The sequence below is a fragment of the Phalacrocorax carbo genome, chromosome 13 (assembly GCF_963921805.1).
Source record: "Phalacrocorax carbo chromosome 13, bPhaCar2.1, whole genome shotgun sequence".
Taxonomy (NCBI): Eukaryota; Metazoa; Chordata; class Aves; order Suliformes; family Phalacrocoracidae; genus Phalacrocorax; species Phalacrocorax carbo.
In genome coordinates this window covers 9,747,610-9,768,463 of record NC_087525.1, presented here as the reverse complement: position 1 = coordinate 9,768,463, position 20,854 = coordinate 9,747,610, and the positions used below count along the sequence as shown (strand labels likewise).

The window sequence follows — 20,854 nt, the reverse complement described above, 5'->3', positions numbered from 1 at the left end:
TCAAAGCAAGGATACGATGAATCCCACAACCGTACCACAAGCGTGGTTAAATGAGGTATAATTCATTCCTATCCTGAAGAAAAAGAATTCTTCAACGTCATCCCTGGGAAAAAGCACTGTAAGAAAATAAATGGGCCAGCACAGAGCCAAGTTTCATTCTGAAATAGTTCGCAAGCAATGAGTAATTATACAAAACAACTTATTTACAGTCACAGAGTTTTGATTTAGTACCTAAAATTTCAAGCAAAAAGTATTTACCGGACACATTTATATCAAGCCAGTCATCAGCATTACAGCAAGATCCTCCACTTTCCTTGAGAGAGGTGAACAGCTTGATGGACGTTAAGCTCCTGTGCTCTAACTCTGGAAGGCAGCTCTCCTTTTGCTTTACTGGTATAGTTCTGTTTGGGTCTTCTATATCTATGAAATCATCACTGAAGTCTTCACTGAAATCATTTTTTTCAGAGGATGACAAAGAAGAGATAGATATTTCATCTCCATCATCGCTCATACACGTGATTTTTGACCCATTTTTTCCCACACTTTCATGCAGACCCTCGTCAGATTCTGTTCTTTGAGCATTGCTCTCTATAATACTGTTTTTCTCAATCGCTCTGTTAATATTGGTTGAAATTTCAGAGTTCTCCACAATGCATGTGTCAGGAGTTGTACTTCTGCTGCCATCCACAATATTTCCAGCAAATCGTTGCCTCGTAGGCTTCAGCAGAGAAGGCCGACTTAATCTGTATCCAAAAGAAGGTGCTGACCCAGATCCATTTGACAGCGGGGGCTTCTTTGAACAAGGAGCCGACATACCGGAGTAGGGCCTGGTAAACCCATACTTCGCAGGTTCATTTCCATTGGGTACATCCAACTGACGTGCATTCCTTGACAACAAAGTCGACCTCTGAGACGTCCTGGCAGCTAGATTTTGACTATGATAAGGCCTTGTAAGATCCACAGCTTTATTAAAGGAATGTGACCTGGTTAAAGATGCAGTGGGAAGGAAGGAATTCTGAATGGAATGTGAAAAACTTTGCGATCTTACCATTTTTTCACAGGAAAAAGCCTTGCTATTGTCTGTAGATTGTGCCAGGCTTTCTCCTGAGCTTGTCCTTGTGGAACTGGAATTAGCTCTAGGTCTCTGCAAACCTACCACCGACCTATTTCCATAAAATCCATTTAAATGTGATTTTGGAGCACTGAGTCCAGAATATGAGGTCCTTCCTGACAGGGTACCTTTGGCGAATTTTGCTGAACTAGAGAGTCCAGGCAAAGACTTTGGGTTTAATTCCTCAGTAGAAGATACAAACATACTGGTTTGCTTTGCTGGTTTTGATGCAACCGAAGCAGTACTGTTCAAACCCACCCTGAGCACATCATTACCCAATGCTCCTTGAGATTGAGAATACTTCGCAGAATCGATTACTTTTTCGTTACAGTTACGTTCAGAGTTGGTGTCTCTCCCATTTTGATCATGAAGTTGATATTTATTTGATTTTTTCCAGTTGAAAGAAAAGGAAGACATGCGAACAGCGCCATTGTGCTTGCCGAAATTTTTGCCACCATTATTCCCTGCTAAACTAACAGCCGTCCCATTTGGCATAGGTTGCAAGACGCTGCCTAAAGTTTTCGTTCCATATTTCGGTAGCCTGGAAACCACAGATGTCCTGGTTTGATTTTTTTCTTCCATGAGCTATTGGGTACATTGGTCCTTACAGGGTGCTTGAATCTAAAGGAAAAGAGAGAACGTATTAGATCTGAATCAACCGCACATTAATCAACATAATTTTGACATACGTTTGCATCTATGTTCACTACATTCCTGTGTCTAACTATACCATGATAATTTAAGTAACACAAATTTTGTGAACTCCAGAGAAATACCTGTCACCAGCAGTTATTTGGCAGTAATACATTATTCAGGTCACACCTCCGTGCCTCCTTCCCCTTTCATTCTGTAGATAAACTGCCTTTTTTTTTGCCCCCCCTTCCTTTTGAAATCTATAAAATAAGCTTATAAGAGGATTGTTGGGGTTTTTTTTTCCATTTATCTATTTTCAGCAGCAAACTGAATTTTTCAACTGTATTACAATTAAGTTACATACTTAAGACTTTGTATTTTAAAAATCCTACAAATTGAACATAACACAAACTTGTGGTCAGCAATGTAAAACTGCAAAAACCATAATGTAAAACCTGACTAAAAGCTGATTTTTTTCTTCCCCCCTGTTTCCCCAATGTCTATCTTATGAGATAGAAAATAATCACTCCTCATCCACCTTTACCACAGGATTTTTTTTCCAGACCTTCCTGATATCCCCAATTCAAGATGAAAACTCCTAGCCATTTTTTTTTCCTCTTTGTATGGCAACTGTAGTCTATTATCTTCACCATCTTATTCATGTAAAAGACTTAAGGTACAGGGCAACAAGTTGCCTAAGGTCAGCGTTAGTAAGTGAATTCAAAGTTTTACTTCCGTGCAGTGATATGGGAACACAATCCTAGCTACAGAAGTACAAGACAGAAAGATAATTATAGCATTCATCCATTCCCTTGTACCTTGAATTTCAGTCCCATCCACCTGACTTGCAATACAGGGAACTCCACTGCAGTCTTTAATAAAGATTTGTTGCATCTCAACCTCTAGTCATGTCATATTGGTCTATTTTATCACACTTATTTTATAAAGCCATATCTGCTTTACAGATATATCTTTCCTTCAGAAAATTTTGCCTTGAGAATTCCGATCTCCTTGCTTTGATATACTGCTTTTTGTTGCTTCCACACTCATCCACATACCCACCCTACTATTTGGACAACTATGTCTGTACCACCCTTTTGCATCAGCATTTAGTCGGTTGTTTTTCCCGGCTATACAATATGAACAACCTGTATAAATGCTATTATTAAAGACTTGCAGTTCAGACAATGAGGCCTCAAGAAGTCTCCAAGTTTCAACACTGCATCTCAAGACAAAGTTCACTCTAGCATTAAATGCTGTATTTGCAAGACCAGGTTTTTCCAAGACAATTGTAAAAGGATATCTTGCTTTTGCTAGTGTGGTTTTTATGTTTTTGTCACTTCCACCCACTGGCCTTACAATGGTGTCAAGACACAGAATTTCAATTGTTCATATGTTATTCCTTGAAACTATCATCCATGTTTCTTGTCACAGACCTACACACAGCCGGCAGGACTGAAAAAACCCATGAAAATATTTAAACCATGGCAATCATAATGAGAACCAACACACAGCAAATAACACTATACTTACTCAAGGTACAGGAAATCTTGTGTAATCACAGCAAGCATTACCATAAAGCCAGTCACTCCCCAAGTTACAAGACTTCACTAAGAGACACTTAAGATAAAATCAAAGTGGCATTAAATTCATGCAAACTGAAGTACCCTTATTACTTTGTATTTTAATAGGATGCCCCAGAGCTGTACTTCTGGAGTAGATCTACATTAAAAAGATACAAAGAGAAACACACTCCAAGACATGGCTTTTCAGGGGCTCCTAACCTAGTGAAAATACCAGAACCCACATCCTACAACTGGTAGAGTGCACTTCTCTTTAGAGACACACTAATCCAGAGTTTTCAAATACTAAATGAATCCTTGCACACCAGAGACATAACCCTCACCTAGGCCTGCAGAGACACACACAAGTATTTCCTCCCAGCAAGAGCAAAACATTTAACCCCATGCATAACATGTGCCTGCATGTGGATTTAGGTGTCTAATGTTAGACTTCTCTCAAAAACACTAAGAAAAGCATTCACAGCATCTCACTTGTGTATCTGTAGCCATAAAAATCACTATACTTTAAGGTCAAATGTCAACCTCAAACATACCTAATGTCAAATATATACAGTAAAGGCAAAAAAAGTACTTTTTCTTTTAAAAATGGCCTTTAACATCATGATGCATTCATTGACAGCAAGCATCATACTGCAGATCCATCAAAAGATATCCCAATTTTAACAAGAACGCTCAAGTCTTGTAAAGAAATCTTCCAAATTAAAAAGTTAAATTAGAAAGCTGCTAATTTAACTTTCATGCTTTGTGGACAATTCCCTTTTCACATATGTCTACCATCTCTTAGGTGGCTGCAAAATTTAAATGAGGCCATTTAATGAGATTTCTTTAATCCTCTACCAAGTGCTGCAAATTAAAGTTGAAAAGACCTTTCAGTTCTCTAGGAAGGATGCTTGCTCATTTATCCTTGATTAGGGAAAAACAAAATATTATCTTTACAGAACCTGTACAGATTGCTTAAAACACTTCAGATAATTAAATTAAAAGACTGCCTACAAGCAGTACTTGCCTGTGTTTTGTTAGCTACATAACTAACTACTATGTTACCTTTTCAATTTTAGGTTGCATTTGTTTGGTTGAAACAATGCTGTCAAAAAAACCACCAAGCAAACCAAAAAATACTTAACAGTATCATGTTTGGCAGATGTTACTTTTCCCAGAAAATGGAAAACTTTCTCATTAAGTTCTCTTAAACATCCTCGGTCTTGACACATATTTACAACTAGAAATTGCATTACCCTAAAAACGAGATTCCCTTACCAAGAAGCATAGTACCTGCAAGTTATAGTACAATTTCTGCATCCCTTGAAACTCATGTTCAATATAATTTAAGTCGCATTCTGCTGTATTACATAGTAATTCAAAATATTTTTAGACTTCTGCAATCTATGAATTTTTTTTTTAAACAGGCATTTGGGCAAACTAGCCTTAATGTATTTCCCAAGGCAAAGCACGTATCTAGTGCGCACAAGCCTAATCAGGGATTAAACTAATTATAAAGAGCCTAGTCTTACATAATGATCCAGGGAAAAGGATTTAAAACTTACAAACCCTCTCTGAAGTATAATCTGAACTAACTGAGAAGCTGCTACATCCTTACCTTCAAGGATATTCAAGACCCTGGTGATAAGCAAAAGGATATTCATTCTTGCTCTGTTGTGCTTTCTGTATAGGATTATTTACACCTCGACAAGACCCTCTGATGTTACTTTCAACTAGCAGACACAACATTCACTTTTATTTCATTTCTAGTCTGTTTCAGTAACATCAGGAAAACAGTTGCCTATATACATGCTTCTCAGCAAAGTTTGGTTTTGCATCTAACACTCTGCCCTACATGTTGTTGAATTATTACTACAGCAGGTTCATACATTCCAATGTTTGGGCACCTTTAAAATATTGCAATCCCTGTGATCCATGCCATCATGCCAGCTAACAGCATTTTCACGTTCCAAACAGATTACTTTGAGTGGGACCAAATTCTGCTCCTACAGTCATACTGTGTAGAATAAACAGCTGCCAGATGAAACGTATCTGACAGACTGGTGACAGACAAGAGCAATTCTGCAGAACTATTGCTATGCCAACAGTTTCAAATGTATGTTTCGTTATTCTTCTCAATTTTAAGACCACCTAAATAAGAAATAGAAATACTGAGTAGCTAACTTAAGATGCTTTTCCTAAGAGGAACTTCCTTCCCAGTGTGAAGAATTGTTTTCTTGAGGCAGAGGTAAACATAGGTTTGTGTATCAGGATTGTGCTGGAAAACTGAGATAGTCAACACCACCTCGCTGCTTCTGGATAACAAAAATCGTGTTTTCCTGTAAGTGTGTAAGAAGCTGGCCGCCACAGCAGCACACAAGCCTCCTTACCTACCCAGAAACATTATGTCCGTCAGTATTCATATACCAGCAAACACCAACTATTAATCTGTCAATTGTTTTTGGCATTTGGTGTGGACAGACTGACAGAACAACTGCTGCAAAGCTCTGAATAAATGAATTATTCGTATTTCTGCCATCATGTGCTGGATGTTACTGAAGCCAATGAAGTTTAATGACCACGTTTGCCAAGCCAGACCTTATCTCCTATTATTTGCCTTCTGCAGAAGGCCTAAGTATTACGATACTATCTAATTCTACCTGTTTGGCTCAGTGACAGGTGATGTGAAGCAGCAGTTTACCAACATTCAGGCATATTTATCTTGCCAAATTTATGGTGCTAGAGTTTCCAGGGACCTTCATTATGTACCATAGAAAACCAAAGCAGATTTCTAGTATACAAACAGCAGACGTGAAGGTGAGAATGACCCTCCTATGGTAACCTAAATTATCTCCTCTAGTGAAAAGTTTACTTGGCCACAGCATTGCATTAGGGCAGAGAAAACAACTAGTAACTACTGCCCAAGCAGTGCTGAAAATGAGTGAAGCACACCCTTCGGGACTGAACGACTAATGGCAGGTGCGAGGGGATGGCCTGAGGCAGGCACAATCTACTACCTTAACTAACAATTATATCCTGTTTTCTACACCACACTTCTAACAGGAGAGCCCTGCTGAAATCCGAGACACAAGACCAGCTCTTCAAGGTGCTATGGACATGCTTCAAGACAGCAGTTCCTAACTTCCCACTGACATTCACCAAAACTAAGATACCCTCCACACACGCGCGCACACACACACACACACACACACAGAAAAGATACAAACTAGCCAATTTAAAAAAGACAGTAGTTTACTTCTAATTATTATCTGGAGAATCTAGATATACTACCTGGCCTTTGTGAATTTAAGTGCACATGTATTTCAACTCTGTCCACTGCATGTGGCTCATAAAAACAACCTCTGTGCACCGCTGGGTTTTAACACAACAGCCTCTATTTATTTTTCTGTTCAGGACACACAGAAGGCAGATCTTTTCATCACTGATACATGGTGAAACTTAAGCATAACTTAAGAACTATTTTTCTTAAAAATGCATTAGGGCAGTTATGTGAAAATACCTTATTTCTAGCAGCGTAGGGAGGTGCTGAATAACAAGCAAAAAATCAGGGAGGCCCCTGCAACAGCCACAGCAAACGGCTTCTTTAGCAAGTACTTCGGAACTCTGCAGGATGGGGAGCATGGCTGCAAGTCACTTTGCAGCTTTAAGACGACCATGGGAGCTTAACAGAATGGGAGGGACTGGCAGGAGATCTAGCTGGCAAACACCTGCTCTGAGCGGGACAAGCCCTGAGGAATCAAAGGTGATGAATGCTGAAGAAATCATGCATGTTCTACAAATTAAATTGAGTCAGAATACAACTAGAAATTCTGATGGCTCCGAGACTGAACTCCTGAGTATTTACAACTGTCTCATATCCTTTTGTGGTTTTTTCAGCCTGCACAGACTGGCTCCGGCTCAAACAAAAAAGACTTCTCTCAACTCCAAGATACAATAAGATTTGTCGTATCTGCAGTAAAATCCTCCAAGCCTGCCTGCCTTCTCCTATCCTCAGTGTCTCCAAAACAACTCTGTTCTTGAATCAAGTCCCAATGCTTCATGAAGGTATCCATGAATTTTAGTGTCTCTCCCTTGACCATGTCCAAACTGCACAGCAATTAATACTAGCATCCCTGAGGGTCTGCCTTTTGACTGTACCATAGTCTTATAGTAAGAAATTCCAAGACACTTAATGCTTATTTTTATGTTTCTCTGAAATAATTTTGTTATTCTGTGTTCAAAGTTGTCAGATTCTGTTCTCAGATCTCAGAGAGCTTAGAGATATGTCCTTTTCTATTCTTCCTCCCTCATACTTAGGTATGCTGGCATTCCATCCACTTGTAAAGTTTGGTCTATCAAACACCAAGCAAACCAGTTATCCAAGCTGCTGTTGTGCTGAATTTTATTTACTGTCCGTCAGAACACACTAGGTCAAGGAGTATAAGCAGAGCGTGATAACAAAGAGAGATAAAAGGAGGAGAGCGCAAAAAAGACATCCTGAAGAGATTGGGGCTTCCGTATTTCTAACATTGAAGGGTATCTTTAGTCAATACAACAAAAAGACATTGCTTTCCTTGCATTCTTTAAAAGCACTGTAGTTATCCATCAGAATATGGTTTCCTAATGCTTTGTAAGGGTAGAGAACCCAAGCACTTACTGGAGAAAAACAAACAGGGAAATGCAGCTCTATTTTGTAGAAGAAAGCTACCAGAACACTTTCAGAACCAAAAACTCCATTCACGTGCCTTACGGCCACACTCTCAATTCATTCTACCATTAATGCTATTTACATTGAATATTGGGCACCTCAAGGAAGAAAAAGGGCTAAGTGCTATCTGCCCAGAAATATATGCTTTGTAATAGTTTGCCCACTTGTGCTTCGCATATTAGTACAACAGAGACTATACATTTTAAAACCCAAATTTTTACGTCAAACTGAAAGGTTGAAACAAAACAGGATTTGAGTTATCATAAAACCCTTAAGATTTTTTGGGGGGAGGGGGGGAAAGTCACTCAAATTTTAACTTAAAATAATGCCTTTGCTAAGGTTTCTCAAATATGTAAATTTTCCCTGATTTTTGGCATTCTTACAACATGTCTAATAAGGCAGAGGGCAGTCAAAGTCCAGTTGCTTAGCCAGCTGCAGCAAGGGAGCAGCTTCAGGACAAAGAAAATAAGATAGAAGATACTTGGGGGTAGGGATATATTACTCCCAATAAAAGGGCCTGCAAAAAGGAAGAAATAGACTTGAAACAGTGTACTTTCACATGCCCCTTAAATGTTAATACAGGTTATCACAGCTCATTCATAAACGAGACATGAAATGCACCGACACTTCCCTGCTGATGCCTAGCTGTTCACAGGGATGGGGTCAGCCAGCAAGCTGAATAAAGCATTGCAAAGGCACAACTCCTCTCTGAATCTGCTAATCATCTGATGCATCCTCTTGGAGGAAGTCATCAATTTCCTTCTTCAAAAGATCTACTCTTCTTGCCACAGCAGAGATAAAACATAGGTCTATTCTGACTTTGTCAAAGCTCTGGAAAATGCCTTTAGTAAGAACTGAAGGTGGCTCAGACACCAACGGACATTAGGTTTTCCTTCAGTTTACTTTTGTGCACCCTTCCAATCACTCATCCAAACATAGCAGTCGTACCTTGTTAAACCTGAACTAGCAATGCCAGCACTGTACCTGCAGATATAAACACCGTGCACTTTCTGCATAACCAACTCTTCCAAACACAAGATCCAGAACATAGCAAGGCTTTCACTGGAAATCCAGAGAACACAAGGCACAGCTGATAAAAAACACTACATTAAGTGTGCTGACCCCAAGAATAGCTGTAATAAATCTGAAGCAGAAAAAATTGACATAATCATGGCTGATATACCTAGATCCAATGCATTAACACTCCTGCTAGAAGGAATTAAATATTGTGGATTACTTCATTTGCTACGTTGCACATGGAACAGCCTTCTGTGACCAGAACAAATTCAACAGATTCAACCTCCGTGAGCGAGTCACACAGACCAAGCTGCTTCAGCCAGGTAGCTTAACAGCTCTTAAGTTGCAAAAGATGTATTGTTCTCAAAATCTTGGTTGGTTAAGAGATACAAAGAGTCCTTATTTGCTTCAATTCTTTGATGACATTATTCAGTTTAAATTGTTACCAAATTTGCAAAGATGATAAACAGAAAGGAGAAAACCAAACTAGGAAGAGACATACACTATCTGTCTGCCTTACAGATCGAATGCTCTGCAACCTAAAGAAAGTCATATGGCTAGAGAGAAGAAAAGAACTGAACTATTTTATTACTTGAGCATTATTTCCCCACACACACCGAAGTACTGCAATTATACAGCGCATCTATATCTAGGTTACTCTCTCACGCTGCCAAATACAAGCAAGTGTTAAGACAAGGTTTCTGTCTTGGAACATAATCCATAATTGTGTATATGTGCATGTACACACATATTGGAAAAACTCTGATCTTTCCTATTTAACGTAAATAGCTGTCTTTCAGAAAAGTTTTAAAGCTGACATCACTGTTTATGGCAAATTGAAGTTTATGCTGTAGTTAAGAATTACTGAATAACCCCAAACATCAGTCTAAAAATCAAGCTTTCTAGAAATGAAATGGTGGATCTCAATCTCTCCTTTTGAAGATTTTGTGATTATGTCAGCATCGATGCAACTGACAGCAGAAACAGGCAACTGCTTTTGCTGATGGTATTCCTTCAGCAACAGCATTTCCTGTTGGTTATTTCAATTTTTCTGAACTTATTCTTACAAGACAGATTAATCCATCTCCAAGTTCAGACATAAAAGCAATGTCATTCTGCAAACAAGTAGGAATTACCTGCTATTGTCTGGCAAACACTTCACTTAAAAAAAAGGAAGCCTCCCTTTTCCCTCAGAACTATCCACTGTCACCAAATGATTCAAACACGCCACTCCTGTCTGTAACTCTAGTAGGAGATACTTAGTTCACCACTGCTTCAGTAACAAACTAGAGAGTCGGCTTCTAGCTACCAGTTTCTGCAACTTCAGTAATGCATGCTACCTGGAGCAGGATTTTCTTGCTGATAAGAACAGGCAGGCTGGAAACCAAGTGAAACTTTGAATGCAACTGATTATAAATGGACCTATCCCTTTTAGACTGCCACCTTGTCCATCTTACCCCTCTAGATTGTCTATTCATCCAATGTGCCTTCTCCATATAAGAACACTGAGCTGCCTTGAGATAAAACCACTTATGGTGGTACAAACAGATAATGTTCAGTATGGTTTTGTATCGATTATATAATGACTAATGACAGAAGTGATACTAACCACCTGAACCACCACTGAACAGTTTATCTATGTAGGTATCTTAACAATTCCTGTTAGTTTAAATCGGCAACAAGGCTCTGCTTACCACCAACACAAGATTTTTTTCTCCCCGCTCCAGTCACACACGCTCATTCTTTCTACTGCTGCCTGAATAAGGATTCTAGTTGTAGGTCAAGCTGAATGACAAGCAGAGATGATTGAAGGAGACTGCATGTAATTCATAGACTCACTGGTACTGAGATATCCTCAGTAAGCCTGAAGAGGTTCACCGGTGATAACTGAGCGAGACTAGACAAGATGAAGCAGTAGGAAGACAGAAGAAAATAGTTCTGGGAATTTCTCTTCTACATCTTGCCAATGCTATTTTAACATAGTTTAGTTTCTGTCAGAAGATCATGGCCTTGAGACAAGAACACATCAAGCCATTGCTATTTTTTTTTTTTTAAATCATATAATTAAGCCAGCCACTGCTGGATTAAAAAAAAACACCACACTAGAAAAAGGACTGACAAAGAAAATCTTTAAAACTTCTCTTAGGAAAGAGAGCAAGTGAACCTTGGATAAGCTTGTAATATTATATAAATCATCCTATTTCTCTGGGTTTGGATCATGGCAATTCAACTGTCCAGATTGAATTCTCCAGCTCAGCCATACAGTTCCAGCAGTCAATCTTATTTTAAAGGAAATGAATAAGAAGTTATGTTGTCTCCTGTGGTAGCCTTAAAAAACAAACAAACACCATGCAGCAGGAAGAGGATGAACAGGGCAAGCACAGAATGTGACTACCTCAACCTTCAACTGCTTTCAGTTCATAGGATTTCTTGAATTTGATGTAGTTTGTTTAGGAACCCTCCACAGATCTCTCTTCCACAATCTTGTCCAATCTATCCCTGAGCCCCCAAACTTTCTCCATCCACGACTGCCTTAAGCAAGGAGTTCTAGAGCCCTCCTATTAATTCTTTAAAAGATTATTTCATTGCCTTGCACGGATTCCCAAGGAAAACTACTTGTAAACACTGCAAGAACTGGCCACTAATTTCTGTTCTCCTTGCTACCTAATGGTATGTTTGGTCGATCAGTTTGTTTTCTATGTGCTTTCAAGAAGGTACTGGGTTACTTGTATTCTTTGAAGTTTGACTTCTCTTCAACATCCACCCTTAACCAAAAATACTGCAGCCATACACTGGCATATTAGAGCTTTCAGCTGAAATTTGCTTCTGCTTGAACCACATCTTAAAAGTGCCACTTCCCTGCTACTGAATTTCATCTCACTAGTGCCAGACACTTACAGCTTCTGTCTGTGATTCGATGGCTATAAATCAGTTCCCAATCTCAAAACTAAACTCTCTAAAAATATTCCAGTACCGAACAACTTAGGAAGTTTGCCACAGCATAACAGATATCATTATGTTTTTAACCACAGACTGGCAGCCTTCTCAAAGTATTTTAAAAGTTTGCTTTATATTTTCTTACTGATTTTCTGATACCTAAACATAAATAGTTACATCTGAAAACACCTATCAATGTCATTTTTTTAACAACCTAAAAGACAGACAGCTGTTATATTCTCATATGCTTGCAATTAAAAAAAAGGACTCTAAGAAACTGACATATGTAACTTCAGTTACTAGCGACAGTTTGTCCACAGGATCAGTTTCTCCCACATTAGCTTACAGAATTACACAGACAGTCATCTATACTCACATTTTACTTGAATTTAAAGGAAGCTGATAGGTATCATTTGTTTTGTTTAATCAAGACTTTGAATTTAGTCATGGTAAAGTGTTATTTTTATAAACTACCATTTCAGAGAGCTTTCGTGACTGAAAAATTTACACAGAGAGGGATTAGGATTTATTTTTTTTTTTAAGTCTGCTTACTGATGGACCAGGCTATGCAAGATGAAAGATTCTGCTCATTTCCTCAAGTCTCCTGCTACTAACAGCAGCAGCTTCAGCTTTGTCAAGTTTCCACCTATACAAGTGTCCCTTACTGAGATGAAGGTTAGATAAAAGCTTCCCCCAAATTGTCAAAAATACTGATCAACAAGTCTATGTAATAATTTCATCGTACAAAACCAGAAAAGCGCATGTAAGTAAAACCTATCTTTAATATGACTCACAGAAAGAATGCGAGTTGTAGTACCATACGAACTGACATTGCAGTGAGAATCTCTACATCTCTCTAACAGAGACCCTCGAGTCTCCATCTCAAAGTACACTTGATATTACTGAGTCAAGAGAACCCAGGATATTCAGTTCTCCCATGACATGCCACTTAACTTGTGCTGTGTGTCACAAGCCATCTGGGCTAATTAGGCTAAAAGCATAAGAGTTCTTTTGCTTCAGGGAATAAATTCAGAAATTGTTTGCAATTTAAGGGTTATTCCAGACCTATGACTTGTCCAACCACCACATAAAAGTAAAGCCTTATCGGCTATTTTCCTCTGGCTAAGAAACCAAGACTTCTTGCAGTGAGAACCTTGCCAATATTAACCATACTTCTGCTTCTGTCAAAGCCATTAAAATGCACTCTGCAGAAGACTACCTCAAGTCATCACGGACTAAGTGCTCCAGCAATCTCTAGTGAAAAAGGCATTTTACCGAGAACTTGTGACACCAGTTCCCCATGTGATGATGGAAAAGCATCTCGCACCCTGAGAAGACTTTCTTGTCCACCTATTTTAGGATATTATCAGCAGCTGAATCCTCCCTTTAGAAGAGATAGAGGATAGCTAGCAAAGTCCAGATCTCTACAAATCACGCTACTATTGATCAAGGAGGAAACAAGATTCTCAGAATGTCTTCCAAAATGCACCTATTTGATAGAAGTTTAAGAGTTGAGCTGGAGTATGTGTCCCAGAGGTACAAAGACATGCAAAAACCCAGCTGACTAGCTAAACTTCATCTTTGGAATAATTATTTTAATGCTGTTGAGATTTTATTGTAATATATATGTGTTCAGGTACCCAGAGATTTACATAAGCTTTTATTTATTGCTCCAATGGAAACACAATACAGGGTTTTAAACCTAATTATCGAAAGCACCATTAGTATTTTGATCTTCTTAGCATCCCTGTTGGCAAGGAATTTAACCCTGCCTGAATTAATTCTAATTAAGAAGATGGTGCTGTTGTTTACACTTCCAAACAGTGGCTAAAAGAGCGCCACAGCCGCAACTGGCTACTTTTTGTTCCTTCATCTCTCTCTCATCTTCAGAGATCCGTACTTCCTAACAATTTTAGGCAAGCAATGTTCATCTGAAGACTGATGGTACGATGGCTTTTTATCTAGAGAGCTGGTGCCAACACATCTTTGTAACTGGTTTATTCCAAATAACCAACCCCTCTTAAAGGATGATCAGGTCCAGAAGTAATAGGTTTTACTCCAGCAAGCTTTTACACGAACAGTTCCATTAAACAGGATTACTCATCAATGTAACAATACATTAAATGAGATCATTATGTGAATTGAGGTCATTAATATTCATTTTTTCTATCACTTCAGTTCAAAAACACAAGGTGTTATAGTGGTCAAAAATATCAAATATAGAAGTCTTCCAAGCTGGAAGCATTTCTACTGTTTAAGGAACTCTACAATTAGAAGACACAACTCAGCAGCTTTTGAAGCCCAAATGTGGAGGTTTCTATAATGAAGAGTACTAACTGTGAGGAGACATTAAACTTTGACTTCACAATCATTTTTTCTTCTGCCAAGTATATATTCATGTAGATCCCTGGTTAACATTTAGGCAACTGGTTATTGCTAATGTTTCAATTGTTCAGCATTTATGTCTTTAGCTTGGAGGCACTAAATTCAAAATGGGCCCACACAATTGAGAGTTATGTGATCATTATATACATGAGAAAATATCCACCAAATTTCACTCAGTATCACCACAAAATGTTAAGTATTTACTGCCTCATACAAATATGATGAAGAGTTTTGCTTTTGACTACTCCAAAAGAGATATTTTTAAAGTTTCAGAGAACACTTAGAGTGGTTATAAGAGCATAATGAGACTTTAGATCCAACTTCATTTAGCTTTTAATAACTTAATAACAAATATTTCTATTCTGCATCACATCAAGGCTCAAATCCCACAACACCAGGAACAAACCTGCTACTAATACGAAGCACCAATCCTACAAGTTAAACCAATTCCCCTGAAAACTGGCAAACACCTTTATCTGACGTACCAGAGGGAGTACCACACCTACAGCCCTTACCTTAATTTGTTGTCTGGCCTGGGCACTAATGCTCCGCTACAGCATAAAGGTCCCATTCACATTTGCTTTCTTTAACTGAAGATAAACATCTCTATTTCCTCCACGCAAAGTTAAAGGCCGAAGTTGCCTCTGTTTCATTGTGTGTCAAAGTACATTTGACAGAACGCTATGTCGCAGAGGACTCTGGATGACGAGAGCAAACTCTTAGTGCTATTAAAGCAAAATCATCATTACGCACATAACGTTCCCTTGTTGTTACAAGCAAAATCTGAACAGATTACAGCTAAAGCAGATATTCCACCTATTTTTTCAAATCGCTGTCTCTGAACAACCACAGACCGGGTACTTTTGCTTCTTCCCCTTTTTGGGGCTATAAAGAGAGCCCTGCGACCGGGGCTTTCGGCAGCCGTTTCCTCCCACACGCACAGGTACGTCTCAGCAAACGAGGAATTAAGAAGCGCATAAGGCACCGCAAAGCGGGGCCGGAGGGCGGCAGCCAGCGCCGGGCCCGCCGCCCCAGCCCGCCTTCCACCCGCGGCGCGGCGCGGCTGGCCCCGCCGCCGGCCCCGAGCCCCGCCGCCGGGGGAGGCCGCACCTGCGGCCGGGCCCGCAGCCAGCGGCCCTGCGGGAGCCGCGGCCGGCGCTCGGGCCGCCCCAGGGGTGATGGCTGGGGCCGAGCGGGGCGCGCAGGAGGCCGCCCCGCGCCCGCCCTGCCCCAGCCGCCCGTCGCACCGCGGCATCCCCCGCCCGAGGCGCCGGCCCCGGCGGGAGGACGGCGAAGGGAAGGGCAAGGCCCCTAACCACCGAGAAGGGGAGAGGAGGAGAGCCCCGGGAGCGCGGCCCGCCGCCAGGGGAAGCGGGGAGCGAGGGGCCGCCGCACTCACCGGCGGGCCGGGCCGATGCCCGTCAGTCCGGCGCTGTCCCCGCGGCGGGCAGGGCCCCGCCGCTCTGCGCCCTCAGGTGCCGCCAGCCCCGCCCGGCCCCGCCCTGCCCGGCCCCGCCGCGCATGCGCCGGGCTTCCCCCGCCTCCGCCCGGCTGTGGTGTGGGGGAGCGGGGCGGTCATGGCGGCGTCCCGGCGGTGCCCCCGCCTCATGTGGGCAGGGACGTGAGCTCCCAGCCCAAACCCACACGGCCCCCGCCTTCCTCGGGGCCGCCAACCGCGCGGAGCCTCTGCCGGCCCGGCCGGCCGCGGGGCTGCCGGGGCGCTCCCTCATGGCGGGCTCCCGAGGCTGTGGGGCCTGCGGGCCTGCTGGGCACATCTTCCAGCCCGCCCTAGCAATGGGCGAGCCCCCTGGCCCGTGCAAATAAAAATTGAGTTGTTAATAGTGTTCCAGAAATAGGCCTGCGAGCGTCCTGGCTCAGGGACATAGAGAGCACTCAGGGAATCATTAAGGTTGGAGAGGACCTCTAAGATCATCAAGTCCAACCATCAACGCAACACCCCCAGGACTCCTAAACCATGCCCTGAAGTGCCACATCTACACGTTTTTTGAACACCTCCAGGGACAGTGACTCCACCACCTCTCTGGGCAGCCTGTGCCAGGGCCTGGCCGCTCTGGCAGTGAAGAAATTGTTCCTAATATCCAATCTAAACCTCCCCTGACGCAGTTTGAGGCCGTTTCCTCATGCCCTATTGCTTATTAATTGGGAGAAGAGACCAACCCGACCTCACCACTCACAAATGTCCCAGCTACGTGAAAAGCCTGAAGGGACTTTTGCAGTAAACAGCATGATGCAAATCCACAGGAGACCAGGCTTTCCCCATGCTGGTACTCAGAGAAGGACTTGGGAGTTTCCTCAAATTCTCTGCCTGTGCCAGGAATCAGAAGGCACTGACACCACCAAAAACTTCTGCAAAGTGCAGGAATTTGCCCGTGGTTATGTGAGATGGTTCAGGACCATGTCACTGCCAATTTACCCCATTACCCCAATGCTTTTTCCTAAATGCCTGCGTGCTTGTTTGGGGCCTGCATTTCTGCATCTCCCCACATTTCTTCCTCGTGTATGTGTTGTCTGTACTGCTGTGCTTCAACTTCCGACTTTCAAAGTTTATATTTTCTCAGAAGTTTTGACTACTGATACTTCTAAATTTTTCACCTGCCTGCTTCACCAGGCCTGCCCGAGGAAGAAAGCCACGCAGTAGCTTCAAGCTATGTTCATGTAGGAAAACAACGCTCTGTAATTGATAAGCATCATTTACCACAGCCTCTTGACTAGCAGTTGGGCATGCTGCCAGGGTGTAAGACCTGCTTACAGATGTCAGCCCAGGCACTGCAAGCACCTCCTCACCTTTCTAGATGCAGGGCATGAAGACTCCAGTACATTTGCCTTACAGATAGCAGAAAGGGCTTTTTTCAAAAATAAAGAACAACAACTGAAGCTTTTGTATGTCTTTGTGCCTGAACTTAAATGTACCAGCTACATTAATGCATTTATTCTTAGAACAATTTGAAGCATAATTACTCCCTTGTGGTATAGGAAGGGAAAAAAAAAAAAAAAAAGAAAAAGCAAGCAGAGAGAGATTAGATCTCTTGCGCAAAGCTAAAGAGATAGGAAAGCCAGGAAATGAACTCAGATTTCCTGAGTCAGGCATCATTGCTTTAACCGCACAGCCAGTCATGCATTCTTTCAGTCATTTTCAGCTTCCGAGTATTAATGTAAACATCAACTGCATTAGCATAGGTTTGATTTTTCCCTACTTTGTTCATCAGAACAACTTAACTGTTCCCACTGAAATTTCCTCCAACTAACTTTCTCTTCCATTTCCTTTCCAAAAGCAAAAGAAATTATATTACAGACTCACTGGGAGAGTCTTAAATTTCCCACTGCCTTTCTGCAGACACTAGCAGGTATTTCTTCAACCCCAACATGAAGCAACCGTGGCGCTTCCATGGTGGATCTCCTGGGCGGATACCCAAACACACAGAGAACAAGATCAAGGAACAAATGGTTGCCTGTCGTCATACTTGTCAGCTAGATCAGAGGACTAGGAATGCTTGTAACCAACACAAAGGAGGTACATAAGCTGTGTGTACTGACCTGGAAGTGGTGGCATAACCACCTTAACTCCAGCTCATACTTGTATTATCTGAAAATTATTATGAAACGAAACTCAAAAAGAAAGCTACATATATAAAAGAAGAAAACAACCTAGAGATATTTTAGGACAGATTTGAGAGCCTCCTGTATCTGTTTAGACATTTAACAGATTTCCACAATGCTTATATAGCCTCAAGATTAAGGTCCAGTCTTTAAGCAGAATTCACAGTTTTTGAAAAATAACTTCAAAACAGGGAAGCATTACATACACAGCTCCGCTTCTGACTACTTAACCCAAAAGATAGTCTTTACAATCCTACTGACAGACTACAGACTAAGATTTAGCTATGATCACGTGCAGTATCTTTTCTTATCAATTTAATATTTTATATGTATTCAGTTTGAGGACTTTTCATTCCAATGTTTTTATACTAAATTGATTTAAATGGGCATTGTATTACACTGGGAGATGGACTAGAAGCTTGTTTTATCCACTTTATCCTGGCATTGTGCTGCTTCCAAAAACCAGAGACACAGCAGTGGGTAACGCCGACCACCCAGAGAAGAGCAGAAGAGCTGGCTGAGCAGACATTCACACAGATATCCTCCCAGCCCCCAGCGGTTTGCAGGCCAGGGACTTCATGATCTGCCCCAAACTGGGTGAAGTACGAGCAGGTTCAGCATGGGAGTGCTTTCCTGCTAACAGCTGAACAGGTATTTTGAGAATATCCAGCTGCAACCTTGCTGCCTTCCTTAGTCTCAGCTGACTTGCTGATGGTTAATCATAATGAGATAGGTGTGACCAGCCGGCCATACAGTGTGAACCTTGTTGATTATTTTAAGTAAGAATATTTTCCAGTCAGTATCTGTGTCGTAGACCAGCTTGAAGGGAAACGCTGTTCATTCTTTTAACTTTGGATTGTTTTCCATTTCATGTATGTTTGCAAACTGGAAGTGCATGTATTTCCCTAACTCTAGTGGAAAATGAAAGAAGGTTTGTTCAAATTTGTCCTTGTAACACAGTTCCACTCTCTTTACAAAATCTGAACTTGATGTTTCCCACACCCTGAATTACAGTGAAGCTGAGCTGAACTGACTGATGTGGACAACTTGTATTTTTGCTGGTTTTGTTATTTAATAACATTTCAAATACTAAAATCCTTAAAATGTTCAACAAAGATTAAATGAAACCTTTTTTGTTTGTATAGCTAGTGTCCTCCATTTTACAGTATCATTATAGTTTTTAGTCCTGAGATTTGCAGAAGTAAAAATCTACATATAATCAGCACACAAGGCAGTGGATAATGTGACAAAAGAGCTATATGTATTAAGAAACAAAATTTAAAGGGAAAGAAAGCATATAGGAGAAGAATAAACACAGCAAGAGCATCACATTTATGTGTTTGTATTCATTTGACTGTGCAAAGCACAGCGTTCACATTAATGTTCGCCCACAGGGAAGACTGTCAGCATCCCTCAGCAGTTGGAAGCAAAGAACTGAACATGATCCTATTGAGTCTTGTTCAAAAAATAATTAGAAATGACAGAAGACACCTGCATGCCGTGGTGACCAAAGATTGCTGCATGCTTTTAGCATGCAAATAAATGCAATATACAGAACACAGTTGTTCATTTATGCCCCCACAGATGAGCCTGTACCTTGAACTGACAAGACAGCTGAGACACACCAGTTTGATTCTAGGCAAACTCAGCATTACCCTCTCTGCTAGGATGGCCAGTAATTTACCAGTCCTGATAATGGATTGATTATATGGTGGTGTTCCACCAAAACTCTTAAAAGTCCTATGTTACCTCCTCACCTTTTCATTGTATCATGTATTATTTGGCTTTAGAGGGTTTAAGGAGTGTACAAAATAACCTTTTTGAGCTAATAATTTTGTTGCTTTAGATACTGGTTTTACCAAGGACAGATGCTCTGTAATATGGTGACAAACTAAGAAACCTAAGACAGACAGAATTATACATTAATCTCACCTTCTTTCTTAGGGAAAGTTCACATTAATGAGGGAATTACATGAAAAAAATATATAATAACTGAAAGTATTAAAAGAGATGTTTGTGCACACTATGAGGAGGCATTAATGATTAAAATATGTCCTCTGATCAATTTAATTGTGTGCTTAGCAGTGCAGATGGATAACAGGTCACAGAAAAGAAGACAAAGAGATCCTGTCCTGTAGCTGAACTTGGCAGAGATTTTGGCCGCAGCAACCTGAAATGGTGAGGCTATAAATGCTTCTGGAGAGGTGGAAGAGCAGCTCAGACTGTCTCCTGATAGGTGCAGACCAGATTGTACCTCCCCGAGTGCGGTTCATCTCTCAGCCCCGTCAGACGTCCCTGCTGGCTGTGCTCCGCAGGACAGCCTGTGGCTGAAGAGCTGCACGTTGTGCAGGATTCCAGCTTACCGGAAGCCAGCACAGCGGATACTTCCCACTCGCTCAGGTGAAATGTTAATTCACCCACATTTGTCTCATCCCAGAGAGGATTCTTTTAAGAGAAATTGTGCATTTTCTCAGTCTTGATTCATAGCTGAAGCAGACTTCAGAAGGGAATTAATTCAAATACAGGGATATTGTTTCCATGAATACTACTTCAATCATATTGGGTTTTATATGCAAATAATTAGTTTCAATTAACTTAGAGACTTAAAGAAAACTACAAGCAGACAGCTCCAGCAGCAAACAGCACTTTCAAAATACAGGTCAGGACCTGAAAAATAGTTTTACTCCATGTATGTTTTTGACCCTAATCTTTCTTGTCTGAACATGTGAAAGCATGAAAAGATAAAAATGAAAGCTGAAATTCAATTTTTGGGGGATTAGATTACATTTCCATTTTAAATGGTAATGAAAAACAAAGAGCTCAAAGATGCAGATTAAAAGATGCAATTGCTTTTCCTCTTTTTGTCCACATGGCAGTAACATG

At 41.0% G+C, this 20,854-nt stretch overlaps 1 protein-coding gene across 11 annotated transcripts in view; it reads right to left on the bottom strand.

Moving 5' to 3' along the window:
• Positions 1-15,860, bottom strand: part of CCSER2 (coiled-coil serine rich protein 2) — a 75,018-nt gene extending 59,158 nt beyond the window's left edge. For all 11 annotated transcript variants that reach the window (XR_010375087.1, XM_064464784.1, XM_064464788.1 and 8 more), the window contains exons 1-2: positions 15,753-15,860; positions 259-1,732 (exon numbers count right to left, since the gene is read on the bottom strand). Coding sequence is in view for 10 of the 11 variants with exons in the window: in XM_064464784.1 (XP_064320854.1) it covers positions 259-1,693 (1,435 nt within the window). In the remaining variant the exon portion in view is untranslated. The remainder of the gene's footprint in view (positions 1-258; positions 1,733-15,752) is intronic.
• Between the last annotated feature and the right edge of the window lie 4,994 nt (positions 15,861-20,854).